The following is a 22,068-nucleotide window of genomic DNA, read 5'->3' on the forward strand; positions in this document are numbered from 1 at the left end:
CCTTCAAAAACATGGAGTATCCAAGCTATTTTAGGACAGCCTTTTGTGGAGAAAAGCCACGAGTGTGTTAAGATTGTAACGTTTCGTACAAAGCTAACATCATGAGCTGGATTCAAAAAGCTGTTTATACAGATCATCATGGTGAGCTACAAAATATTATTATCTCAACTTCCGGAAAACATACTGTGTGTGGACCTTTCGATACAAAATCTGGATTCATACACAGAAAAAATTCCATGCCATATTTTGAATGGGGTGGCCAAGTATCTGGTTTTTGACTGGAGGTTCTAGGGATCCTGGAAGCTTTGGTGAGAACCACTGACAGAGCCGTTCAAAGTCCCCTCAGTGGTACAGCAGGGCTAAGGAAGGCTCCCTACTTGCCCTGGCTCCATGCAGTTCCTGGAAAACTGCTGGCAGGTCCCTGTGGCTACTAGGTGTAGCGGGAGCTAGGAAGGTTCCAACCTCTGAGCACTGATTCCACAACTCCAATTCCGCAGTGTCATGATCATGAGAGTTAACCAGCAGCCTGGGGACTAAGGGGTTAATTATGTCCCTTACCTAAGCCAGGTAGAGTTGTCCAATAGGAATGTCGGTAGGAATTTCAAACTGGGACAAAGGAATTTTTGGTTTTTCCCCTCCTTTGGTCCTGAGCAGTTTCTCTCCAGCTACTAAGGGAGACAGAATGTCTCCCTCCAAGAATAGACGCATCACTATCTGTAAGTAGGGTAAGGTTTAGATAAATCTGTTCGGTTTTATTGTTTTATGGTTTGGGAAATGGGATCTGATGTCTGTGAATTTTTAAAAATGGGTTTTGCTCTCCTTTGTAATTAAGTCTTGGCCCATGGTGGGGTTTCCCCCATGAGTATATTCATTTGTGACTTTTCCATCTAGTCACTATGCTTGCAACAGGAATATTGTGGTGATAATAAAAGTCTTTTCCCTTTTCTTTTTATTAACCTGGTATTGGTTAATTTGTGTGTCCTGGTTTTTACCTTAGGGGTGAGATTTCCCAAGTGATCTTTCCCCTGATTTTTCTTATCATTACTTGGGTGGTAGCAGCAAATTTTTTATCCCTAAAATCCAGGGTTTTAAGATTTTTTGGGGAAGGTTTATACCAAAGCCTGGAAAGAGACGGTTTTGGGGTACTTTTGTGGGCCCCCACTTCTGCATTGATCGTGCCAGAGTGGGAAAAATGCCTTGACACCCGGGAACCAATGGGAGTTGCAGGGGCGCTGCCTGAAGGCTTGAGCAGCATGTGGCACATTCCCTCCCAACCACCTAGTAGCCCCAGGGACCTCCTGGCCATTTCCTGGGAGCGCCACCTGGACTCCATACCTACTCCTGTGCACCAACCCAGTCCTAACTCCCTTGTTCCAACCCTGAGCCCCTTCCCACATCCTGAACCCCTTGGCTCCAGCTCTGAGCCCCTTCTGTGCCCTAAACTCCTCATCCCTGGCCCCACTCCAGGCCCCACAACCCCTCTGCATATCACCCCTCTGCCTCATCTTGAGCCCCCTCTCACACCCAAACTCCCTCCCAGAGTCCACACTGCCTCCTACAGTCTGAACCCCGTGGCTCAACCCAGAGCCCCATCCTGCACCCCAAACCTCCAGCCAGAGTCCTCACGCCTCCCCTAGACCCCAACTCCCTGTCCCAGTCTTGAGTTCCCTTCCGCACCACAAACCCCTCATCCCCAGGCCCACCTCAGAACCCACATCCCCAGCCTGAGCCTTCATCCCTCACACTCCAACCCTCTGCTCTGGTGAAATCGAGGGAAGGAAACAAAGGATAGAGTGAGGGTGGTTAGGCCTTGGGGAAGGGGCAGGCAGGGGGCAGAACACAGGTATTTGGTTTTGTGCCATTAGAAAGTTGGCAACCCTGTTTTTGAATGGCATGTTTAATATTCTGAAATATGAAAAATTATATTTAGTGGCAACAGGTAAATGCAGTGTTAACGAGATTTAAAGGCTACATCTGTCTCTCAAACAGCAGATAAGACAAATCCCTCTCATCTTTGTGTTTTAATCTGTCAATTGTAGTTTCGATGAGCATGCAAATATGACCGTTTTACTCTCTAATTTCACAGAACACAAAAGGGAACAAAAATAGTTTTGTGTTACAGTTGTGTCTTCTGAGATTAATAATTAAACTCCATGAAAATCAAAATGATTATGTTTCCTACTCCCAACCCCCTTTGGATGCTATGTTTTTCTTTTAACTGTTTTTTGCCTTCCCTCATGTAATTGTTAGGCCTCCTAATTGGGATGAATAGGCCGGGGATGTGTACTAAGTTTCTTTTAACAAAGAACTTTGCTTTATCAATAAAAAGGCTTTGAAGGCAAGGGGAGCTTATTGTTAATTCTTTTCTTAATTTTCTATTTTATTTCATTTTTATATACATTTGGTGCTAATAAAAGAAACCAGACAGGCCTAGAGATTGAAGTCCTGTGTTTATCTGTAGCCAGAGAAGAACCCCCCTTGTAACATCCATTTTTGCTTGCCTTGAGCATGCAGGGCACACAGAGCAGAAGGCCCAGGCTGTGTGACCGTGAATGGCTGTAAACAGAGATACGCCAATTGCTGACCAAGAGGCTGCCAAGGAGTGCCCTTGACTCAAACCCATATTGATACGAACACACATCCATCCGCGGGGGGAGGAATCTCTTGCCCAGTAAAAAAATGTCTAGTACTCACAATTTAGTTCTCTCTCTTGCAAGTGTAAATTAATTTGAAACTTGCTTGTAAGAACTGGCACCACAAAACGGACCAGTACAATTTGGCATGTTAGATAAGAAAGAGGATACGGGCCCCCAGGGGTATATAGATGGGTCCAGCAGCACATTTTCTCTGAGTGTCAATCTACCATCTATCTGCTGGTCGGGTTAGGTGTTTGATCTCCCGAGGTTCCAAGGGGACGCCCACCTCGTATTCATCTTTCCTAGGAATTGAGAGATCGGCCCTGGCCTGACACGCTGGAGTCGAGAGGCACAGAAAGGGGTAAAAATTGTACCTGGATGTGGTCCTTTGCTTAAGTATATATATACACATAGTGTTAGAGCTCTTTAAAGATTAAGCTGTCACTTGGTACCATTATTTCTATTTTCTATCTTTACCTTTTTCCTGTAACCATTTTTAAAAATCTATATTTATATTTGCTAGCATTTAAGAAATAGAGCAATAGCCATTGTAACCATATGATTTATGAGCTTCTTTAATAAACCTGTAACTGTTTATGCTTTAACCTGACTCCTTCAGTTGCTGTAATAGAACCAAGCACAATTTAAAAGAATTTCAGCCGGTCATAAAGGGACAGACATAGGGAGAGCTTGGGCGTTTGGATCTGAGTCACTCCCAGGTGACAAGATCCGTTGGGGCACCTTTCCAGCCTTTCCCAGGCTGCCCGCTGTGAAGGAACTTTGTGTTCTAGCAGTTAAAATCTAAGGTGTAATAAGCTCTTCCTACACACTGGGGTGTCTGTTAGCCTGCTGGCCACCCTCTGCGATGGGACCCCGGTCCTAGCAGTAAAGACACGGACGTTAAACCTTTTCTCGGAAACACACACACACACACACACACACACACACTGCCCTGACCGTCGGCTGACATTATCCCAGTGTTTCTAACGCTCACATTTTTTCTGTGAAATTCATGAGTTTATAGATTTCCTCTATAAAGCTCCAGCTTCTGAAGATTGCATAAAAATTGAGCTCTCCTTAAAAACAAGAAACCAAACAAAACCCCCCCCCCAAAGAAAACAAAAAAAAATCCAACATTTTTATAGACTTTATGGCTGCGGAGAAAAGTTTGAAAACGTGAAACAAGTGCACCCTAGCAGCTCAAACCAAGGAAAATAAAAAAAAGACCCAAAATTTAGGATTGTTAAAAACCCTCCTGATTTTTAAGCCCATCTCGTGACGTTGGGCTCTTTGCTAGGATTCGGGAATGTTTGGATTTGGCATTCTTTTCATTTGCTGCTAAGTTACATCAAGGTGAGTAGAAGTTCAAGCCTTCCCCAAAATGCTCTGACTCAAGCCTGCCCAGGAAGGACCATCTCTTGGGAACAAAGAACAGGGTTGATCCCCATGGCCTCATTTTATTCTTTGACAACTAGATTTTCAGTTAGAACCAGCTGTGATGGCCAGTGGAGGCAACAGCCTCACCGGGCCCCTGGGTGGGGCGGGGGGCTGCACCACACTCCTTGAAAGGGTGAGGCCTTGGGCAGAAGGAACAGCCCTCAGCACCATCCAGAGCATGCCATGCCATGCCCTTCCTCCCCCTCTCCCACCAGCAGCCCTCACAGCTGCTTGTAATGCAACACAGCAGCAATCCAGCGGCAATTTAACAGCAGTGGCCGGAGCTCTGGGCCCCTTCGAATCACTGGCCCCCGAGGCAACTGCTTTTTGCTCCTCCCCCATCAGCAGGTGTGGTGGCAGTACATTATTTTTGAGGTAGACTTAGATAGCAAAAACCATTTCACATGAGCCACCAAAATATTCAACCATTTTTAAGGTTAATCTATCCACCCACTTTTCTTTAAAAAAAAAATGTTCTGCATAAGTAAGTAAAGGCTATAACCCCGTACTGACAACATCTCATAGAAATACGAAACAGAGCATCCCAAGAATCAAATTTTCATTGTAAAGCTGTTTCAGTTTTCTCATTTAATATCTTTGGCGATGAACTGGTCTTACACGGTAATCTCAATGTTGGACTATATGTCACAGAAGAGATATTTTATGTGAAATTAAATTAGCATTTGTCTATATTTCATCATGCTACTACACTGCCTCATGTGTCATTGATAGCAGTAAAACAAATATGTGCCTACATACTTTAGCAGGAATGATGAATTATACTGTATAAGCATTTAAGGGCAGACATCCATAATGAAGCACGGTAGTTGACTAACATGCTTATTACTTACCACACTGAGTCCCAGCAATTCTCTGTAAAAGTAGTCCATGTTGTTCCTTTGTAGGCTGTCAAGATAGTGCCGGAGCCGAGTATACGTGTACGGGTAGCAGTAGGCAAATTGGTAAATGTCATCCTCTCGGTCAAAGCAAAAAGCAAATGACATGACATAGTTCTTTCTGTGGTCTGGGCAGCGATAGTAATATACGTTTTTAGGTGGCAGCCTTTGCCTAAAAAACAAAACACATACACACACGTGGACATAAGAATCCTGACAAATCCAAACCCTACAGTAAAACTAACTGAAATTCATATCTGAGGTCAAACGAATCAAGTGAACCAAGTGGAGCCTTATTGGCTCAGAGGTTGGTAACTGGACGGCAAACTTGCAAGGACATTCTCGGAACACGTTCTAGATGGATTATGGGGAATGAGACTGTGCATGGATGCTGTCTCTCTTCAGGCCTGGGGCTTAGGCATATGTATAATGTCTTGACAAGACAGACGTTGAACTCTGGGATTTTTCAGTACTGCTATTCAGCTTAATGGAGACGAAATATATGGAAACAGCATGAGGGTCAAGAAAAATCAGTTACTGGGAAACAAAAACCTCTTTGTAGGAAGCCAGTGTGATCTCCCTCTGAGCCAATTGAATGGATGGAGCAAGACCAAGCTGGCCCCGCCCCTGGAAGTGGAGGGGCAGAGCAGGAAGTAGAAAGGCAGGGGCCCTAGCTCAGTCATGGCAGTGCCAGGGAAGGAAACAGACTTGTTCTGCTCTCAGCTACCCACTGACCCTGCCCCAAGCCACATGCTACCTTGGACCTAGAGAGGCCCACAGCCAAGGAGGAGGTGGAGCTGGTAGGACTACCAGTAGCTGAATACCTGAGGAGCTGGAGCTGGGGGTCTGCTAGTGCCCAACTATCCTGACGAACTGGAAGAACCAGAGCTGGTGGGTCTACCCGGCCGAGTAGCTGGACAGACCTGAGGAGCCTGACCTAGAGTTTGGGTAGGAAGCAGCCCAGGGGTTTTTGGTTAACAGTTTGTTGCCTTAACAGAGAGTCAGTGTGTTGCAGGAAGATCCCTACTGACTTGGTGGGGGGACATCCTGTCTCTGTTAGGGCTCTGGGCTGGAACACAGTAAAGTTGGATGGGCCGGTGTTCCCTTAACTCCTGCCACCCCACAAGTGGGGTGGCAACCTCCCCACCATAGGTCTTAAGACCACTGCTTACCAGCACTCCCCTGCCTAAGGGCTAACATTACAGCCTGCTTGCTGGAGCTCCCCTGCCTAAGGGATCGCACTACAGCCTGCTTGCTGGAGCTCCCCTGTGTAAGCGACAATGCTACAGCCTGCCTACCAGTGCTCCCTTGCCTAAGGGGGCAGTGCTATAGGCTGTTCACCCAGGGTATGTCTACATTTGCACCCTAGCTTGAACTAGGGATGCAAATGCAGGCATTCGAAATTGCTAATGAAGCGGTGATTTAAATATCCCACGCTTTGTTAGCATGATCTCGCCAGTGCGCTAGTTCGAATCACAGCTGATTCAAATGAGGAAGTGCATGCCAGGACACATTAGTTCGAACCAAACCCCTTGGTTCGCACTAACGTTACTCCTCATTTTTGATCAAAACAAAGAACACACTGCCACTTAAGGAAACAAAGAAAAACGGGAATGAAGGCACTATAGACTAAACAAAGATAGCAGCCTTTCTGCCATAACTAGGCAAGGGGGATACATGATGTCACTTGTAGGACGAGTCCCATTCGAGGATGAGCTTAGCAGAGAGTTCTTCATGACACTGCAGTCTCTGACATCACATTTTCCCCCAGTTTTATCAGCAGTGAGGTCAGAGATACCAGTGTTCATTTATTTAAATTAGTTATGATGGTATGATCAGAGTTTTACCAGAAGCAGCTGGCCAACAAAATACTGCCTTAGGAGACTGATAGCAGACTTACAAAGTGCAATTATCTTCTTCCCCCCTTTCCCCCCAGCCCTGGCCTCCTGCCTAAATAACAAACAATTAGAGAAGGGTAGGAATAGGGAAAGAGAATTTGTACAGCCAGATGTGTATATTTGTCATATTTGACCAAAAATGTCTGTATTCAGAGATAATCTAATTTTTCCCATATCTCTATTATGTAGAAACCGGTTTTGATAAAATCTGAAATGAAGTCAGTTTCTTTCTCTTTTGGAGGTCCCCTCATATTGCGAATCTCTAACATGAAGTTTAGTTATTTTATGCCTTAATCTGGCACTGCTTGGTGTTGGATACAGGTTTTCTACCAGAACTGAATCAGGCACATTCTCTAGTTATACCATGCTCTTGTAATTTAAAGCAAATAATTCCCCAGTTGTGTTTGGCAAAAGCATGCTGTGATCCTGCAGACAACGCCAACTAATTAAATTATATAGGATTATAAATAGGTTTCATATAATGGTCATAGCAGATCTGAGCTAAATACAGTGCAGGAAAACATAATATAATTTACAGACATAGCAATGGTAATGTGTCCTTTCCGAGAAGCTAGACTACTGCAGAGCACCAATTTTGGTCTTTCATTCTTGATAAAAAATGGAGAACAAACCCCTGCATTGTGCACATGCTTGCTAATGAACGACAGTTAAGGAGTGTGATCCTCAAAACTCAGGGGCTACAAAGAGAACAGAAGGGAATTGAAATGTTCTTGGACACATACAATAAGAAGATAGTGATAGCTATTTAGAGTCAAAATAAAAATTATTTGTTCCTCTTATTGCTCTGGTTCTTGAACACAGATGGTTTTGAGGGTTTCATTCAGTATTTTTGGTTTCTAAGACTTTCTTAGTACTGACGATCTGATCTTAACTAAGTGAAAATGGTTTTAAAGCCACGAATGTGAAGGACACAAAAATACTCATTTTTTTTAGAAGTGCTATTGGGGGGAAAATTGCCACCAGCTGTCTGCAGAAAGTACCCTAACCTAATAGGTTTGTCGAGTATCTTAACATATTTCTATCGCTCACTCTTACTCTGGAGTGCTATAGGACATCCCTCATTTGCTCTCAAATCAAGCAATTGATGTGGCAGTGAGCAGTAGTCTAGCTCCCAGTTCTCAAACCATAATGAAAGTTTAAATGGTAGGTTGCTGAGTTGTTGAACTTTATTTGTTTCCAAATTAGCAGAGGGGGAAATAACAAAGGGCAGTCCTTACTTTATGCAATAATAACTGCATGTAAAATGGGACCTTGAGGAGGAAATTCAGAATTCCAGAAAGGGTAATGCTAATTGAAATTCATCTGCTGATAGTTAATGCTTAAATGATGAATGGTTCAATAATTTTGTACTTTGAAGCAAGTTAAAGATAACTTTTGTTATTGTATGAAATACACTTTTGATATTTCATTCCCTTTCCCCTTCATTATAAAAGCTAAGCATCTGTTTTATTATCCACTTTGACACACCATTTTATGGCTGCATTTGGCTATTATGGCTAATCTCGATGTCTAGGACATCTGGTATTGACATTTCACTATCTGGTGTCTGACACAGCAGTAGAAACCATCCTCAATTCATAGGTTTAAATTCACCCTCTCAGGGCAGAAATGGTCTGAATTAAGAGTTTGGGCACTATCTTCCAAAAATAATTATAATAGTACCCCTGTCACTGCTCATCTATTCTTATCTCTCCCACCACTTTGTCACTGTTAATCTATTTGGGAGTCATATGGAGAAAGAGTTAGTGTTTAGATACCAACAACACATCTTTACATACAGGAGCCTAATCAGATTCAGATCTTATCTTGGAATTTAGAAGGGGAAAAAAATAAAGAAAGGAGACACAGTGTTAGATCTCATCAACTGAGATTTTGATAAAGAAAAGACATTGCTCAGTTCTTAAATTAACCTTTGTGTCCTAGACACACTATTGTTTACTCTTTTCCTTTTTTGTTCTATGCCTTCTGGAAAAGGACACCCACACACTGTGGCAGCAGCTGCTCCTTTTAATTTAAAGCTATTACAAAAATTAAAATTAAACCCAATTACTGTGGCTGGTTTATAGTCGGGGAAAGGCTTAGTCTGATTGTTCCCTCTGGTTATGGACAAAAAACAATATTCCTACCTACAGGCAGTTGCTAGTGGAATACTAATGCATCCAGGGTTCTGGCAGGGACAGATTCAGAATGCAGAGTTTGACTGCATTTTTGAGTAGAGAAAAATATCTTATCACGGATCTGCAGAAATGCACCGACTTCTTATCCTGTAGGTCACAATGCAGTCATTTCATGGGTAGCACTAGGATACCAAAGTTACGGAAGAACTTTGATACTTTTATTTGTCATTCTGCATTTCCAGGTCATGAACACCCATAAACGCACCCTGCTAAGTGATACACATGTGCCCGAATCTCATCACTTCACCATGGTTATTTAAAGGAAAACTGCATGAATTCTAAGCACAGCTGCAGCCTGTAGCATCTCCCAGGCAACTTATTTTCCGCCTGACTTTAGAAATGTATGACAGAAACGTGGTTTAATATTTTACCTGTTTTGAAACAAATTTGGGCTGCCTAGTTTGTTACATGCCAAAACTGTCAAGGTGAAAGGGGAGTGCAGACAGAAAGCTTTCGACTCCATTTTTGACTCTGCTCATAATCCTTGGAGAAGTGCTGCATCTAGAGAAGGGTATTCAAAAGCAATGCCTAAGGGCCCCAAGTTTTTTATTCCATTCATCTCCTACCTTTAGAAACCTCTACTTCGTATGTCTTGCACCCATTTGTTATGCCAGGTAGAAAATGGTGAGGATAGGGTATGTCTGACACACTGTTATCCAGAATTCAGACACATATCAACACTCTATGCGTAGAGTACAGCATGATGAGATTTTTCAAAACCATCAAGGGGGCAACATAGCAAAAGTCCCCATTTCAATAGGGCCAGGAATTCACACTCTCTCTAATGATGAAGAAAATCAAGTACCATGGTATCTAAATTCCATGGCCGTTTTGAAAGTTTCATCCTACTGTATATGTACATCTGTTCTGGAACAGTTTCCATAATTTGACCCTTAAAGACAAACTTTATTATTTGTCCTGTTTCATTTCTTTTATATTTATACAGTTTGTGTTATCAGGACTGTTGAGAGTAAACCCTCTGGGCCTTGGAGCCTCCTATTGTTTGTGTAACACTCAGCACAGTGGGTGCCTAATCCACCATGGGGCTCCTAGGTCTGAGTACAATACAAACAATACATAATAATGATTTAAGATTTTTTTTCTAACATGAGACTCAATCTGGAAGACTTTATCCAGACAAAACTCCCAATGGCTTCAAAGAACAACCTAAACCGTATCTGGCCCATTTTTAAGGTGGCGCTCACACACGATTCCCACCATTTTCAGGATTTGCTAACTCTATCACAGTCAGTAGACAAAAAAATGAAGATGATCTTTAGAGGAAACAAAAAAGTTATGCATGCTGTAAGAGAGTCTAACAGATGTAAAGAATTAAGTGATACTACTTGTAGAGAAGTAATTGAGTACGATTGCAAAGTACAGGTTGAACCTCTGTAATTCGGCACCCTTGGGACCTAGCACGGTTTCTTCTAGTACAGTGTTTCCCAATTTTATTTGGCCACAGAACCCCTAAGGTTGCCTTAAAAAAAAAAAAAAAGGCCCACAGCACGATTTGTCGAAGGGGGAAAAAAAGTGTCCCGACACAAAAAAGCTCTGTCTCTTTAAGAGGGGGGCAGGAGAGTGCCGGCTCCTTGCGGAAAACTTACTTTTGCTTCACGGAACCCTGGGGTTCCACCGAGCACTAATTAGGAAACACTGCTCTAGTAGCCCGGCCCTGCATCTGCTTAATGAGCCCTGCCCAGTTAGGGGCTCAGGGCCCTGCGCAGGGAGCTGCCTGGCTGGTGGTGGGGCACTTCTCTCTCAGCTACAGCAGCAGTTCGATGCAGAGGAAAGTCTCTCCCACCAGGTAGGGAGGGGATGTGTCCCTAATTGGGATAAATTAGAGCTAACTAACAGCACAGAACACTAAGAGCCAGGACTGGTGGCTATAAACAAACTTTCTGGGACCATGGGAAACTTGGCCACATCCATGATAAGCAGACATCTGGCTGCCTAAAATCATGCTGGATCACGCATGTTGCCAGGACTAGAGAGGTTCAACCTGTCCTGTTAGTAGTGGTGAAACACTATGCTGATCATTTTCACCTGCAGGAACAGAGAGCTAAGTTCACTAAATCACTGAACTACAGGTTTTTAGGCCATGGCAAGAAATGGGTCTGAATCAAAACCATGGAAACAAATACGTACAAACTTGAGTAGTGTTTGAAGTCCAGACTCAGTTTCAGACTTTAATTTTGCAAATGACTTCAGCTTTTTAATGGACCAATTCCAAATGACAGATCTGAATATTTCTCAAAGTTTGAACACCCAGATCTGACAACTTGACTCCTATCTATTAGAGTTCAACAATTTTGGAGCAAGTATTAACAAGGTAGTCATCCACTATAAACTTTTTTTTCCCCGAGTCAGCCCTTTAAAACGGAAGGTTTTACAGTTCACAATTTCTTTTAATCTAAACTCTAAAGCATTATTTTTCCCTTCATTTTTTACTATTGTCAAGTAGAAAAATAGTCTTGCAGCACCTTGAAGACTTACAAAACATGTAGATGGTATCATGAGCTTTCGTAGGCACAACCCATTTCTTCAAGTGAGTTGTACCCATGAAAGCTGATGATACATCTACATATTTTGTTAGTCTTGCAGCACTTTGAAGACTATTTAGGTTTTTTTTAAGTTTTTCCAGTTACAGACTAACTCGGCTACCCCTCTGAAGCTTTTGTTGTCAAATAGAGCTGCCATTTTCAAAATTCCAAACTTAAGGTTGACAGCATAAATTCCAAGGATTTTCACGGCACTGAACTCTATACTTGGTTCATGGAGCAAAAGAGGGTATTACAAGTGGAGTTAAGTGCTCTTTGTAGAAAGCAGAATGTGTTCTGGCACAGCTGAGTCAGACAGTTTCAGACACTGAGAAATAACAGTCTTGCTTTTGCACTTGCTAACATTAATTAGAATGGCCACTAAATATATTTCTCATCTTCAGCATCCCAGGTGTACAACTCAAGGTTTTCTACCTCTCCAAGTGTCTGGTTTCTTCTCACTGAGTAGGAAAATCAAAGTTTCATGTACATCAATGGGTTTCTTAAGTTTGTAAAGTCTACAGTTTCAGTATATCATAAAGCACACAGCTTCCAGTGGTTAACATGTTAATTGAAATAATTAAATGAACTCTATGAGGAGTGCTTGGTAATTGAAATAATTAAATGAACTTTGCAAAGATTGATTGTTAGCTGTCTGTATTCTTTACAACTTCAAGGGAAAGAAGGGAAAGGGATATTTTTTCAGATTTGTTACAATATACAATGAACAGATAAAAGATTAATTTGATTTTTGTAGGATTCCTTCATTTAGAATGCATGTAATGAATCTGGAAAATTGTAAATATTTCACCTGTATAATGAAATCTTTTGGCAGGACACACTTCTCACAAGACCTAATCCTGCTCCAGTTAAATCAGAGGAAGGATTGGTCCCCTACAGATACCACGATAGAAAAGCCAGGAAACTCATTCCTCGAGTAAATGCCTGTAGTTTAGAAAGCTTGATCACTTAAAACGGGAGTCACCTAAATGGACATCTACATCTTACCCTACAAACTCTATGCATGCAATTCTCTGGTTTCCACTACAAAATAGATGCTGGGGCACATTTTTCAGGAAAAATGTTGGAAGTCATTTTTGAAAAATTGTCCTTACAAGTCAGAGTTTCAAAATAAGAAAAATCATTGGTGAAGAGAATCTGTGCAAAATGACAAAAAGGATTCTCTTTTGTTCTGAGTTTGTACAGTACTCAGTAGAATCCTTGTCTATCATAAAAAACTAGAACTGGAAGTGACCTCGAGAGGTCATCAAGTCCAGTCCCCTGCCCTCATGGCAGGACCCAGTACCATCTAGACCATCCCTGATAGATGTCTATCTAACCTGCTCTTAAATATCTCCAGAGATGGAGATTCCATAACCTCCCTAGGCAATTTATTCCAGTGTTCAACCACCCTGACAGGAAGTTTTTCCTACTGTCCAAACTAAACCTCCTTTGCTGCAGTTTAAGCCCACTGCTTCTTGTCCTATCCTCAGAGGCTAAGGAGAACAATTTTTCTCCATCCTCCTTGTGACACCTTTTTAGATACCTGAAAACCACTATCATGTCCCCTTCTTAGTCTTCTCCTTTCCAAATTAAACAAGCCCAATTCTTTCAGTCTTCCTTCATAAGTCACATTCTCTAGAAGACCGTTAATCATTCTTGTTGCTCTTCTCTGGACCTTCTCCAATTTCTGCACATCTTTCTTGAAATGTGGTGCCTGGAACTGGACACAATACTCCAACTGAGGCCTAATCAGGGACAGGCATAAGGATCTTGTGGAAAACATGGTTTTTGCACCCCTCAAAAAATGCACACTACTTTTCTTTGCACAAAAACCCCTTGCGCAAAAAAAAAAAAAAAAAAAAAGCAGGAAATAAGCTAATGAGATTTTGACTTATGCTAATGAGTCCTTCATTAGCATATTTTTGGCTGGAAGAACTCGCAGTGAAGACGTACCCTTTGTGTGTCTTTCTGTCTATCTGTGTGTCTGTACCCCAGCTGGGGGGACATGAATCTCTCCCCCAGCCTTGCCTGCTGCAGCTGCAGTGGCCATGTACAGGCACTTCTCACCTGGCCCCAAGTTGCAGTTGAGTTGTCCTCTCTCCCTGGGGCATCACATCATGTAGCAGGGAGGACAGTCTCTCTCAGGCTATGTCTAGACTGCAAGCTTCTTTCAGAAGACACTTTTCCGGAAGAGAACTTCTGAAAAAACTTCTTCCAAAAGAGAACGTCCACACGCATCGAAAAAGCAATCTGCTTTTTCGAAACAGCGTCCATTCAGTGTGGAAGCTATCTTGAATGTAATCTGTGATTGCTGTGGATGGATTGCTGCACTTTTTCCTCTTTACTCTTCTTGCGAAAACTCCCTCTTCCCCGTCCACACACGCCTTTTTCTGAAAGAGCTCCTTTGCAAAAAGGTTTCTTCCTCATAGAAAGAGGTTTATCAATGTTGGAAACAACCCCTCTGTTCTTTCAATTTTCTTTTGAAAGAACGCGATTACAGTGTGGATGTAACTGAAGTTTTTTTGGAAACATGTTCATTTTCCCCCCCAAAAAAACCCTCTATAGTGTAGACATATCCTCAGTCTTCAGCATGGTTACCATTCTGAAGACTGCAACACTGCAAGGATAAACATGAACTGGAGGCAATTCAAAGAGTAATAAATATAATGAAGGAACTAGAGAGACCAACTTAAGAAAATATAAAATAATTGAATACAGTAGGAGAAGCTCGGAACACAAAATGTCTAATGGCTAAATCTGCCTCTGACGCATCTGAGCATGAACAGTGGAAAGTCACAAGTTTCTCTGCATGTTGTTCTCTCCATACCTAACTTTTTAGTCATGCAGAATTTTGAGCCATGTCTGAGACCCCTGCCATTAAGGAGCTAGACTCCACTGACCTCTGCTGGGAGTATGATCAGAAAACAGTTAGGAGGAAAGGAAAGAGTAAGCAGCCAACTAGAAGAGGAAGGTGTTTTAGCAGTTGGACCTAGAGAGAAAGAAAAATGACAGGTGGAAATGGAAGCATCCGGTGGCACATCAGAAGGCTGAGAAACGTAAACAGACGTCTATTTTAACGTGCATGGGATTGGAAAGCAGCCAGCATGCAGAAAAAAAAACCCCAGAACAGTTGACCTTGAATGCCTTTCCTACTTCCAAGGCTCTGATTGAGACCGAGTCTTAAAATTTGAACTGGACAAATTCCAGGAGTGTTTGGATTATTACAGGAGATGGGGGAGAATATAATTAAAATTGTCACCAGTTCTGAAAATACACACTCACACACGAACAAGCTGCTATGAAAATGCCCAAGATATTTCAGTCTACTACGTGCCATCTCTTCACAAACAGTTTACACACACCCAACCTTTCCCTCACATAAACACCATTTTCTGCCTTTATTCCCTCCTTTGCCCCCGAATAACCTGACACCATACAAGCAGAGGTAGGTTGATTATGCTTCTCTGCTGGCTGGAGGATGTCTTGCTAGAGTGATGTGGAACATATGGAGCACCCTACCTCTACAGTGTATCTAGTGCATGAGGAAGCAACCTGAATCCCAAACTCCAGTCTTATACTACACTTCCAGTAGACCATTGGGTCAGCTCTAACAGCCTCTTAGCCTCAGTTACCTAATTAGCCTTTTCCTCAAGTTCCCCATCTCCCTTTCCCATCTGTTCATCTATTCCCACACCCCTCTCTTTAGCTAGAATATTTTTTTTAAATCTATGTGAACTTCATTTGGATTATTCTCAGGTGACTTATCTTTCATGCAAGAATAATTTAAGTCTCACAAGAACTCAGAGTTGCAGCAGGATTTTGGTAATGTCTGAATTCTCTAATCATATTAGATGCTGATGAATTCACACACACACAAATACTACCATCGCAGGGGTTTCCAATGAATCACATACATTTGATATGAGATTCGGCTAACGACTGTAGAAACAGAGAGGAAAGTGGATCTGAGGATGGGTTTTTCCGGTCCTTGCTTGGTTTAGACTAAGAGGTCCTTGAGCAATGCAAGGTAATTTGGATTGCAAGGCTGGGTTTCACCTTATTTTTATTGCTGGCAAGTATCAAAATATTTTTGAAAGTGGAGAATATAAGTGTGCAGGAAAATATAGGAACAGTACCAGTACCAGAAATTCCAAAGATTTAAAATCCCGCAGGAGACAGGTGGGATCATCTTCGGTCTTGTCCTACTCTCTGCAGCATGAAGTTTAATATGCCCTTCAAAACATTTGTCATTTTTAATTATAACAGCTCTAGATATAATTTTAGATTTATTCTTGATCTCATTCCTTATTCATCCAAACCGCTTAGCTGTTTTCCCCCCAACAGCTGCACATTGATCAGATGTTGTCACTGAATTGTTTACAGTGATGCCAGATTCTTCTCCTGAAGAAAGTGACTTAAATTCGGTAAGGTGTATGAACAGTGTAACTATTTCCCTCCAATGTGCATTACTTTGCATTTATTGACACTGAACTTTGTCCATTTGTGCAACTTGTTTGAAGTCCCTTATAATAGACTCATAGACTTTAAGGTCAGAAGGGACCATTTTGATCATCTAGTCTGACCCCCTGCACAATGCAGGCCACAGAATCTCACCCACCAGCTACTAGACTATGAGGGGAGGGATAGCTCAGTGGCTTGAGCGTTGGCCTGCTAAACCCAGGGTTGTGAGTTTAATCCTTGCGGAGACCATTTGGGGCAAAAATTTGTCAAGGATGGTACTTAGTCCTATTGTACAGGCAGGGGACTTGATGACCTTTCAAGGTCAGTTCTAAGAGATAAGCAATCTCCATTAATTTATAAATTTAATAATCCTCTCACCTATATCTCAGATATTGAAGTCCTTGAAAGGATGGTTTAAAAACCCCAAGATGCAGAGAATCCTCCTGCTAGTGACCCATGCCCCATGCTACAGAGGAAAGCGAAAAATCTCCAGGGCCTCTGCCAATCTACCCTGGAGAAAAATTCCTTCCCTACCCCAAATATGGCGATCAGCTGAACCCTGAGCATGTGGGCAAGACTCACGAGCCAGACACCCAGAAAAAAGTTCTCTATAGCAACTCCTACCTTCCCACCATTGGCCTATTTACCACTGATAATAAAAGGTCAATTAATTGCCAAGATCATGTTACCTCATCAAACCATCCCCTTCATAAACCCATCTAGCTTTATCTTGAAGCCAGATAGGTCTTTTGCCCCCACTACTTCCTTTGGAAGGCTGTTCCAGAACTTCACTCCTCTGATGGTTAGAAACCTTCGCCTAATTTCGAGTCTAAACTTCCTAATAGCCAGCTTATATCCATTTGTTCTTGTGTCCACATTGGTATTGAGCTTAAATAATTCCTCTCCCTCCTTGGCATTTATCCCTCTAATATATTTAAAGAGAGGAATCACATCTCCCCTCAGCCTTCTTTTGGTTAGGGTAAACAAGCCAAGTTCCTTGAGTCTCCTTTCATAAGACAGGTTTTCCATTCCTCGGATCATCCTAGTGGCCCTTCTTTGTACCTGTTCCAGTTTGAATTCATCCTTCTTAAAATGGGAGACCAGAACTGCACACAGTATTCCAAATGGGGTCTCACCAATGCCTTGTATAACAGCACTAACACCTCCTTATCCCTACTGGAAATACCTCGCCTAATACATCCCAAGACCATATTAGCCTTTTTCACGGCCATGTCACACTGGTGACTCAGTCATCCTGTGATCAACCAGGACTCTGAGGTCCTTCTCCTCCTCCGTTACTTCCAACTGATGTGTCCCCAGCTTATAACTAAAATTCTTGTTATTAATCCCTAAATGCATAACCTTACACTTCTCACTATTAAATTTCATCCTATTACTAGTACTCCAATTTACAAGATCATTCAGATCTTCCTGTATGATATCCCGATCTTTTTCTGAATTGGCAATACCTCCCAGCTTTGTGTCATCCGCAAACTTTATTAGCACACTCCCACTTTTAGTGCCGAGGTCAGTAATAAAAAGATTAAATAATAATGGTCCCAGAACTAATCCCTGAGGAACTCCACTAGTAACTTCTCTCCAGCCTAACAGTTCACCTTTCAGTATGACTCGTTGTAGTCTCCCCTTTAACCAGTTCCTTATCCACCTCTCAATTGTCATATTGATCCCCATCTTTTTCAATTTAACCAATAATTCCCCATGTGGTACTGTATCAAATGCCTTACTGAAATCGAGGTAGATTAGATCCACGGCATTTCCTTTATCTAAAAAATGTTACTTTCTCAAAGAAGATCAGGTTGGTTTGGCACAATCTACCTTTTGTAAAACAATGTTGTAATTTGTTCCAATTGCCATTAACCTCAATGTCCCTAACTACTTTCTTCTTCAAAATTTTTTCCAACACCTTGCATATTACAGATGTCAAACTAACAGGCTTGTAGTTACCCGGGTCACTTTTTTCCCCTTTCTTAAAAATAGGAACTATATTAGCAATTCTCCAGTAAAATGGTACAACCCCTGAGTTTAGAGATTCATTAAAAAATTTTGCTAATGGACTTGCAATTTCATGTGCCAGTTGCTTTACTATTCTTGGATGAAGATTATCTGAGCCCCCTGATTTACTCCCATTAAGATGTTCAAGTTTGGCTCCTACCTCGGATTTGGTAATATCTACCTCTATATCCTTATTCCCATTTGTTTTGTTGCCATTATCCCTAAGCTCTTCATTAGCCTCATTAAATACTGAAGCAAAGTATTTGTTTAGATATTGGGCCATGCCTTGATTATCCTTAACCTCACTCCATCCTCAGTGATTAGCGGTCCCACTTCCTCTTTTTTTGTTTTCTTCCTATTTATATGGCTATAAAACCTTTTACTATTGGTTTTAATTCCCTTTGCAAGGTCCAACTCAACATGACTTTTAGCCTCTCTCACTTTGTCCCTACATGCTCAAACCTCAATAAGGTAGCTTTTTTGCTGATCCCTCTCATCTTCCACTCCTTATATGCTTTCTGATTTTTCTTAATCACCTCCCTAAGATTCTTGCTCATCCAACTTGTTCTAACACCTACCTATACATTTTTCCTCTTTCTTGGGATACAGGCTTCTGACAGCTTCTGCAACTTTAACTTAAAATAATCCCAGGCCTCCTCCACTTTTAGATCCATAAATTCTTTAGTCCAATCCACTTCCCTAACTAATTTCCTTAATTTATTAAAATTAGCCCTTTTGAAATAAAAAAACCCTAGTCTCAGATTTATTTTTGTTTATCTTTCCATTTAGTTTGAACTGAATTATCTCATGATTGCTCGAGCCAAGGTTGTCCCCTACAACCAATCTCTTCTGGTCCTAAATAATCATGTGTCATTTTCGACATTACTACTCATCTCCTTTTCTACACCATTAAATATGAAATATATGACCTAGCACAGAACCTTGAGGCACCCAGTTATTAACCTTTTACCATGAGGAAGAGAAACCAGTTAATCCTACCATTCTGTAATTTCACTTTTTGAAATATCGATGCAACATCTGGTACCCCAAATGACTAAAACACTTGTTTTAAAAAGAAAGAATGCGTATTTAATATTAGCAGTTAGCCATTTCCTTCAGATCTCTTGGATGTATGTCATCTGGGCCTTGTGACTTATAGCTTTTTAATTTTAAAAAAAATCACCTCTTGATAGCTCAGTCTCAAAATGCACTTCATCTTTATTTACAGGAGAGTAGATTCCTCTGTGGTGAAGGATGCAAGAGAAATTGTGTAGCTTCTCAGAAATGCCTTCACCTCTCTTGATTGCTTCTTTTATCCCCTGAGATCCAGCAGACCCACCAGTTCGTAAGTCTCCTGCTTCTCATATATTTAAGGAATATCTTGAGGGTTTTGTTTTTTTTATATATACACCCTTAGCTATTTTGGTCTCAAAATCCATTTTGGCCTTTCTGATTTCCCTCTTACGTCTAGCCTGGTAGAATTATGTTTCTGTTTACTAGACTGACTAGAATCAGCTCTCCAAATTTTGAAGGATTTCAGTCTGATTTGAGTAACTCAGAAACTTTTTCAGTTAGCCACACCAGTTGTTGCTTTGTGTTGTAGCTTTCTATCAGTCCATCACCCCTTCCCCGGGTTCTTTTCATGCAGACAGAAAGTAGATGACCAGAAGTCCGAAGTACAGGCAATGCAATGATTATTGGGGTCAGTTTCAAGCAAGTGCATCCATAGCAGAGCCTTTTTCTCCAGACTCAGAGTTTCCTTTGTGGAGATAATTAGATCTGTAATACATGGCTTTGTTCCCACCACTCACAATTTATGGCCATGATCCATTTTGGAGGGTCCTGAGTCTGGGGGATTTGGTACTGGCATTTCATTGGCCTTTTAGTATTTCAAATGGCCTCACTCCCATCCCCCTTGCCCCTCCCAACTGGTTGCTTGGCTCTGACTCAAGATAGGAGTCACGGCTATCTCATTACACTCCCACTTTAGCTAGCAACACTTTCTCTATTTCTTATCTTCTCATTGTATGAAAAGCCCCATCTCAATGTGAGAAATACAACACTAGGGCTACGTCTACACTGACCCCTTCTTCGGAAGGGGCATGCTAATTTTGAAAGTGGGAATAGGGAAATCCGCGGGGGTATTTAAATCCCGCGGGGGATATTTAAATAAACATGGCCGCCGCTTTTTTTCCGGCTTTGGGAAAAGCTGGAAAAAAGCGTCTAGACTGGCCCAATCCTCCAGAATAAAGCCCTATTCCGGAGGATCGCTTATTCCTACTTCCAAGAGAATACTTCAAAGTAGGAATAAGAGATCCTCTGGAATAGAGCTTTATTCCGGAGGATCGGGCCAGTCTAGACGCTTTTTTCGACTTTTCCCAAAGCCGGAAAAAAAGCGGCGGCCATGTTTATTTAAATCCCGCGGGGGATATTTAAATCCCCCGCGGATTTCCCTATTCCCACTTTCAAAATTAGCATGCCCCTTCCGAAGAAGGGGCCAGTGTAGACGTAGCCCTAGTGTGTTTGTTCATACACATTAGTAAAGATAGGAGTATCAAAAATGAAACCCACCATTCTACCTCATGCTAACAAAGAGGCCTATGTACTAACACCTTGCAGATTTTCTTTTTTGTTCAGTGATACATATGCCTTCTGAGGCTTTATTCTGATTATTTATTCATTTCAGTTTTCGCACAAACCACCACTAAAGATTTTACATCTTTAAAAAAACAACTTTGGACTTTTTTTTTTTTACTAGATTTTCATTTTACTGAAATATTTATTTCTAAGATTTAGTGCTACTGTGTCGCTTTTAGGATATAAATCATTTGCTTTTGCAATTTACCCTCCACCTCCTTCAGTAGTATTGGGATCTTCCCATTTCTTGTTGTTTTAGCTACAGCACCCATCAAAAGACTTATACATGTACAAGAGCATGACAGCTCAATAATATAGTAAAATGACAATTGAAATTTGCATAATTTAAAGGAGAAGGCGGCATACATTGTTGCTTCTGTAGCCCCAGTACATTGCAGAAACCAATAGCAATTTGCATTCCTCCATTCCAACCACTTTCTCCCCAAGCGTCGCACATGCTACCCTCCCACTTTCAGGGATTCTCTGAAACACCCTGATCCCATCCCTCATATTGCAGCTATATACCTGCATTCTCCCCTTCTCCCATATTCTTGTCCTCCATTCTCTCTTCCAGGCCACCGGATCTCTGTGCCCCCTCAGTCTTCCCCTGAGAGTTCTATTTGGGCTCTAAGGGTACGTCTACTCTGGGAAAGAAAACCTACCACAGCAAGTCTAACAGCCCAGGGTTGCCTGACTCAGGCTCATGCCACAGGATTAAAAAAAAAAAAAAAAAAAAAAAAAAGCAGTGTGAACATTTGGGCTCAGAGTGGAGGGAGAAGTATTTCAGAATCCAGCCTCCAGCCCTGGTTGTTTCTAGGGTTTTCAGGTGTCTGGTAAAAAAACCCAGAAAATACCCAACATGTAAAATGCGGATGGAAGGCTTTATGGGACATTCTTCCACTGCCATGTCTGGCGGGGGAGCATGGGGATTTAAAGGCGCAGTGACTTTTTTTGTTCAGGGGTGTTTTTTTTTTTTGTGCTTAACAACTTGGGGGGGGGGGGGGGGGGAGTTGGCTCAACCAATTTTTTCCTCGCCGTGTTCAGTATTTTTTGTGAAAGTGTCTGGCAACCCTAGTTGTTTCGGGTCTTTTGCTTTTCCTCAGAGGCCTATTTCACTTCCTGTGAGTTCCTACAGTCACAAGGTTTCTCTAGAGAGGGGCTCCCTTTCTCTCCCCATCCCTTTTAAGCAGCTTTCTCTTTATACAGATCTACCAGTCTCTTTTCAGCTAATTAACTAAAGGGCACCACCTGGAGCATCTGATTGCTCCCAGGTGTAACCCACAAGATTGTTTGAGCCAATTAGGCCCAAAATCTCCTGAAGGGCTGCCGGCCCCATGACACATGGACTT

At 41.9% G+C, this 22,068-nt stretch overlaps 1 protein-coding gene across 2 annotated transcripts in view; it reads right to left on the reverse strand.

Annotated features, from left to right (window-relative positions):
• Positions 1–22,068, reverse strand: part of BEND5 (BEN domain containing 5) — a 1,533,100-nt gene that overhangs the window by 869,060 nt on the left and 641,972 nt on the right. For both annotated transcript variants that reach the window (XM_075935948.1, XM_006126434.4), the window contains one exon: positions 4,925–5,141. In XM_075935948.1, the coding sequence (XP_075792063.1) occupies positions 4,925–5,141 (217 nt within the window). The remainder of the gene's footprint in view (positions 1–4,924; positions 5,142–22,068) is intronic.

Source organism: Pelodiscus sinensis, chromosome 9 (assembly GCF_049634645.1).
Source record: "Pelodiscus sinensis isolate JC-2024 chromosome 9, ASM4963464v1, whole genome shotgun sequence".
In the NCBI taxonomy this organism is placed as follows: domain Eukaryota; kingdom Metazoa; phylum Chordata; order Testudines; family Trionychidae; genus Pelodiscus; species Pelodiscus sinensis.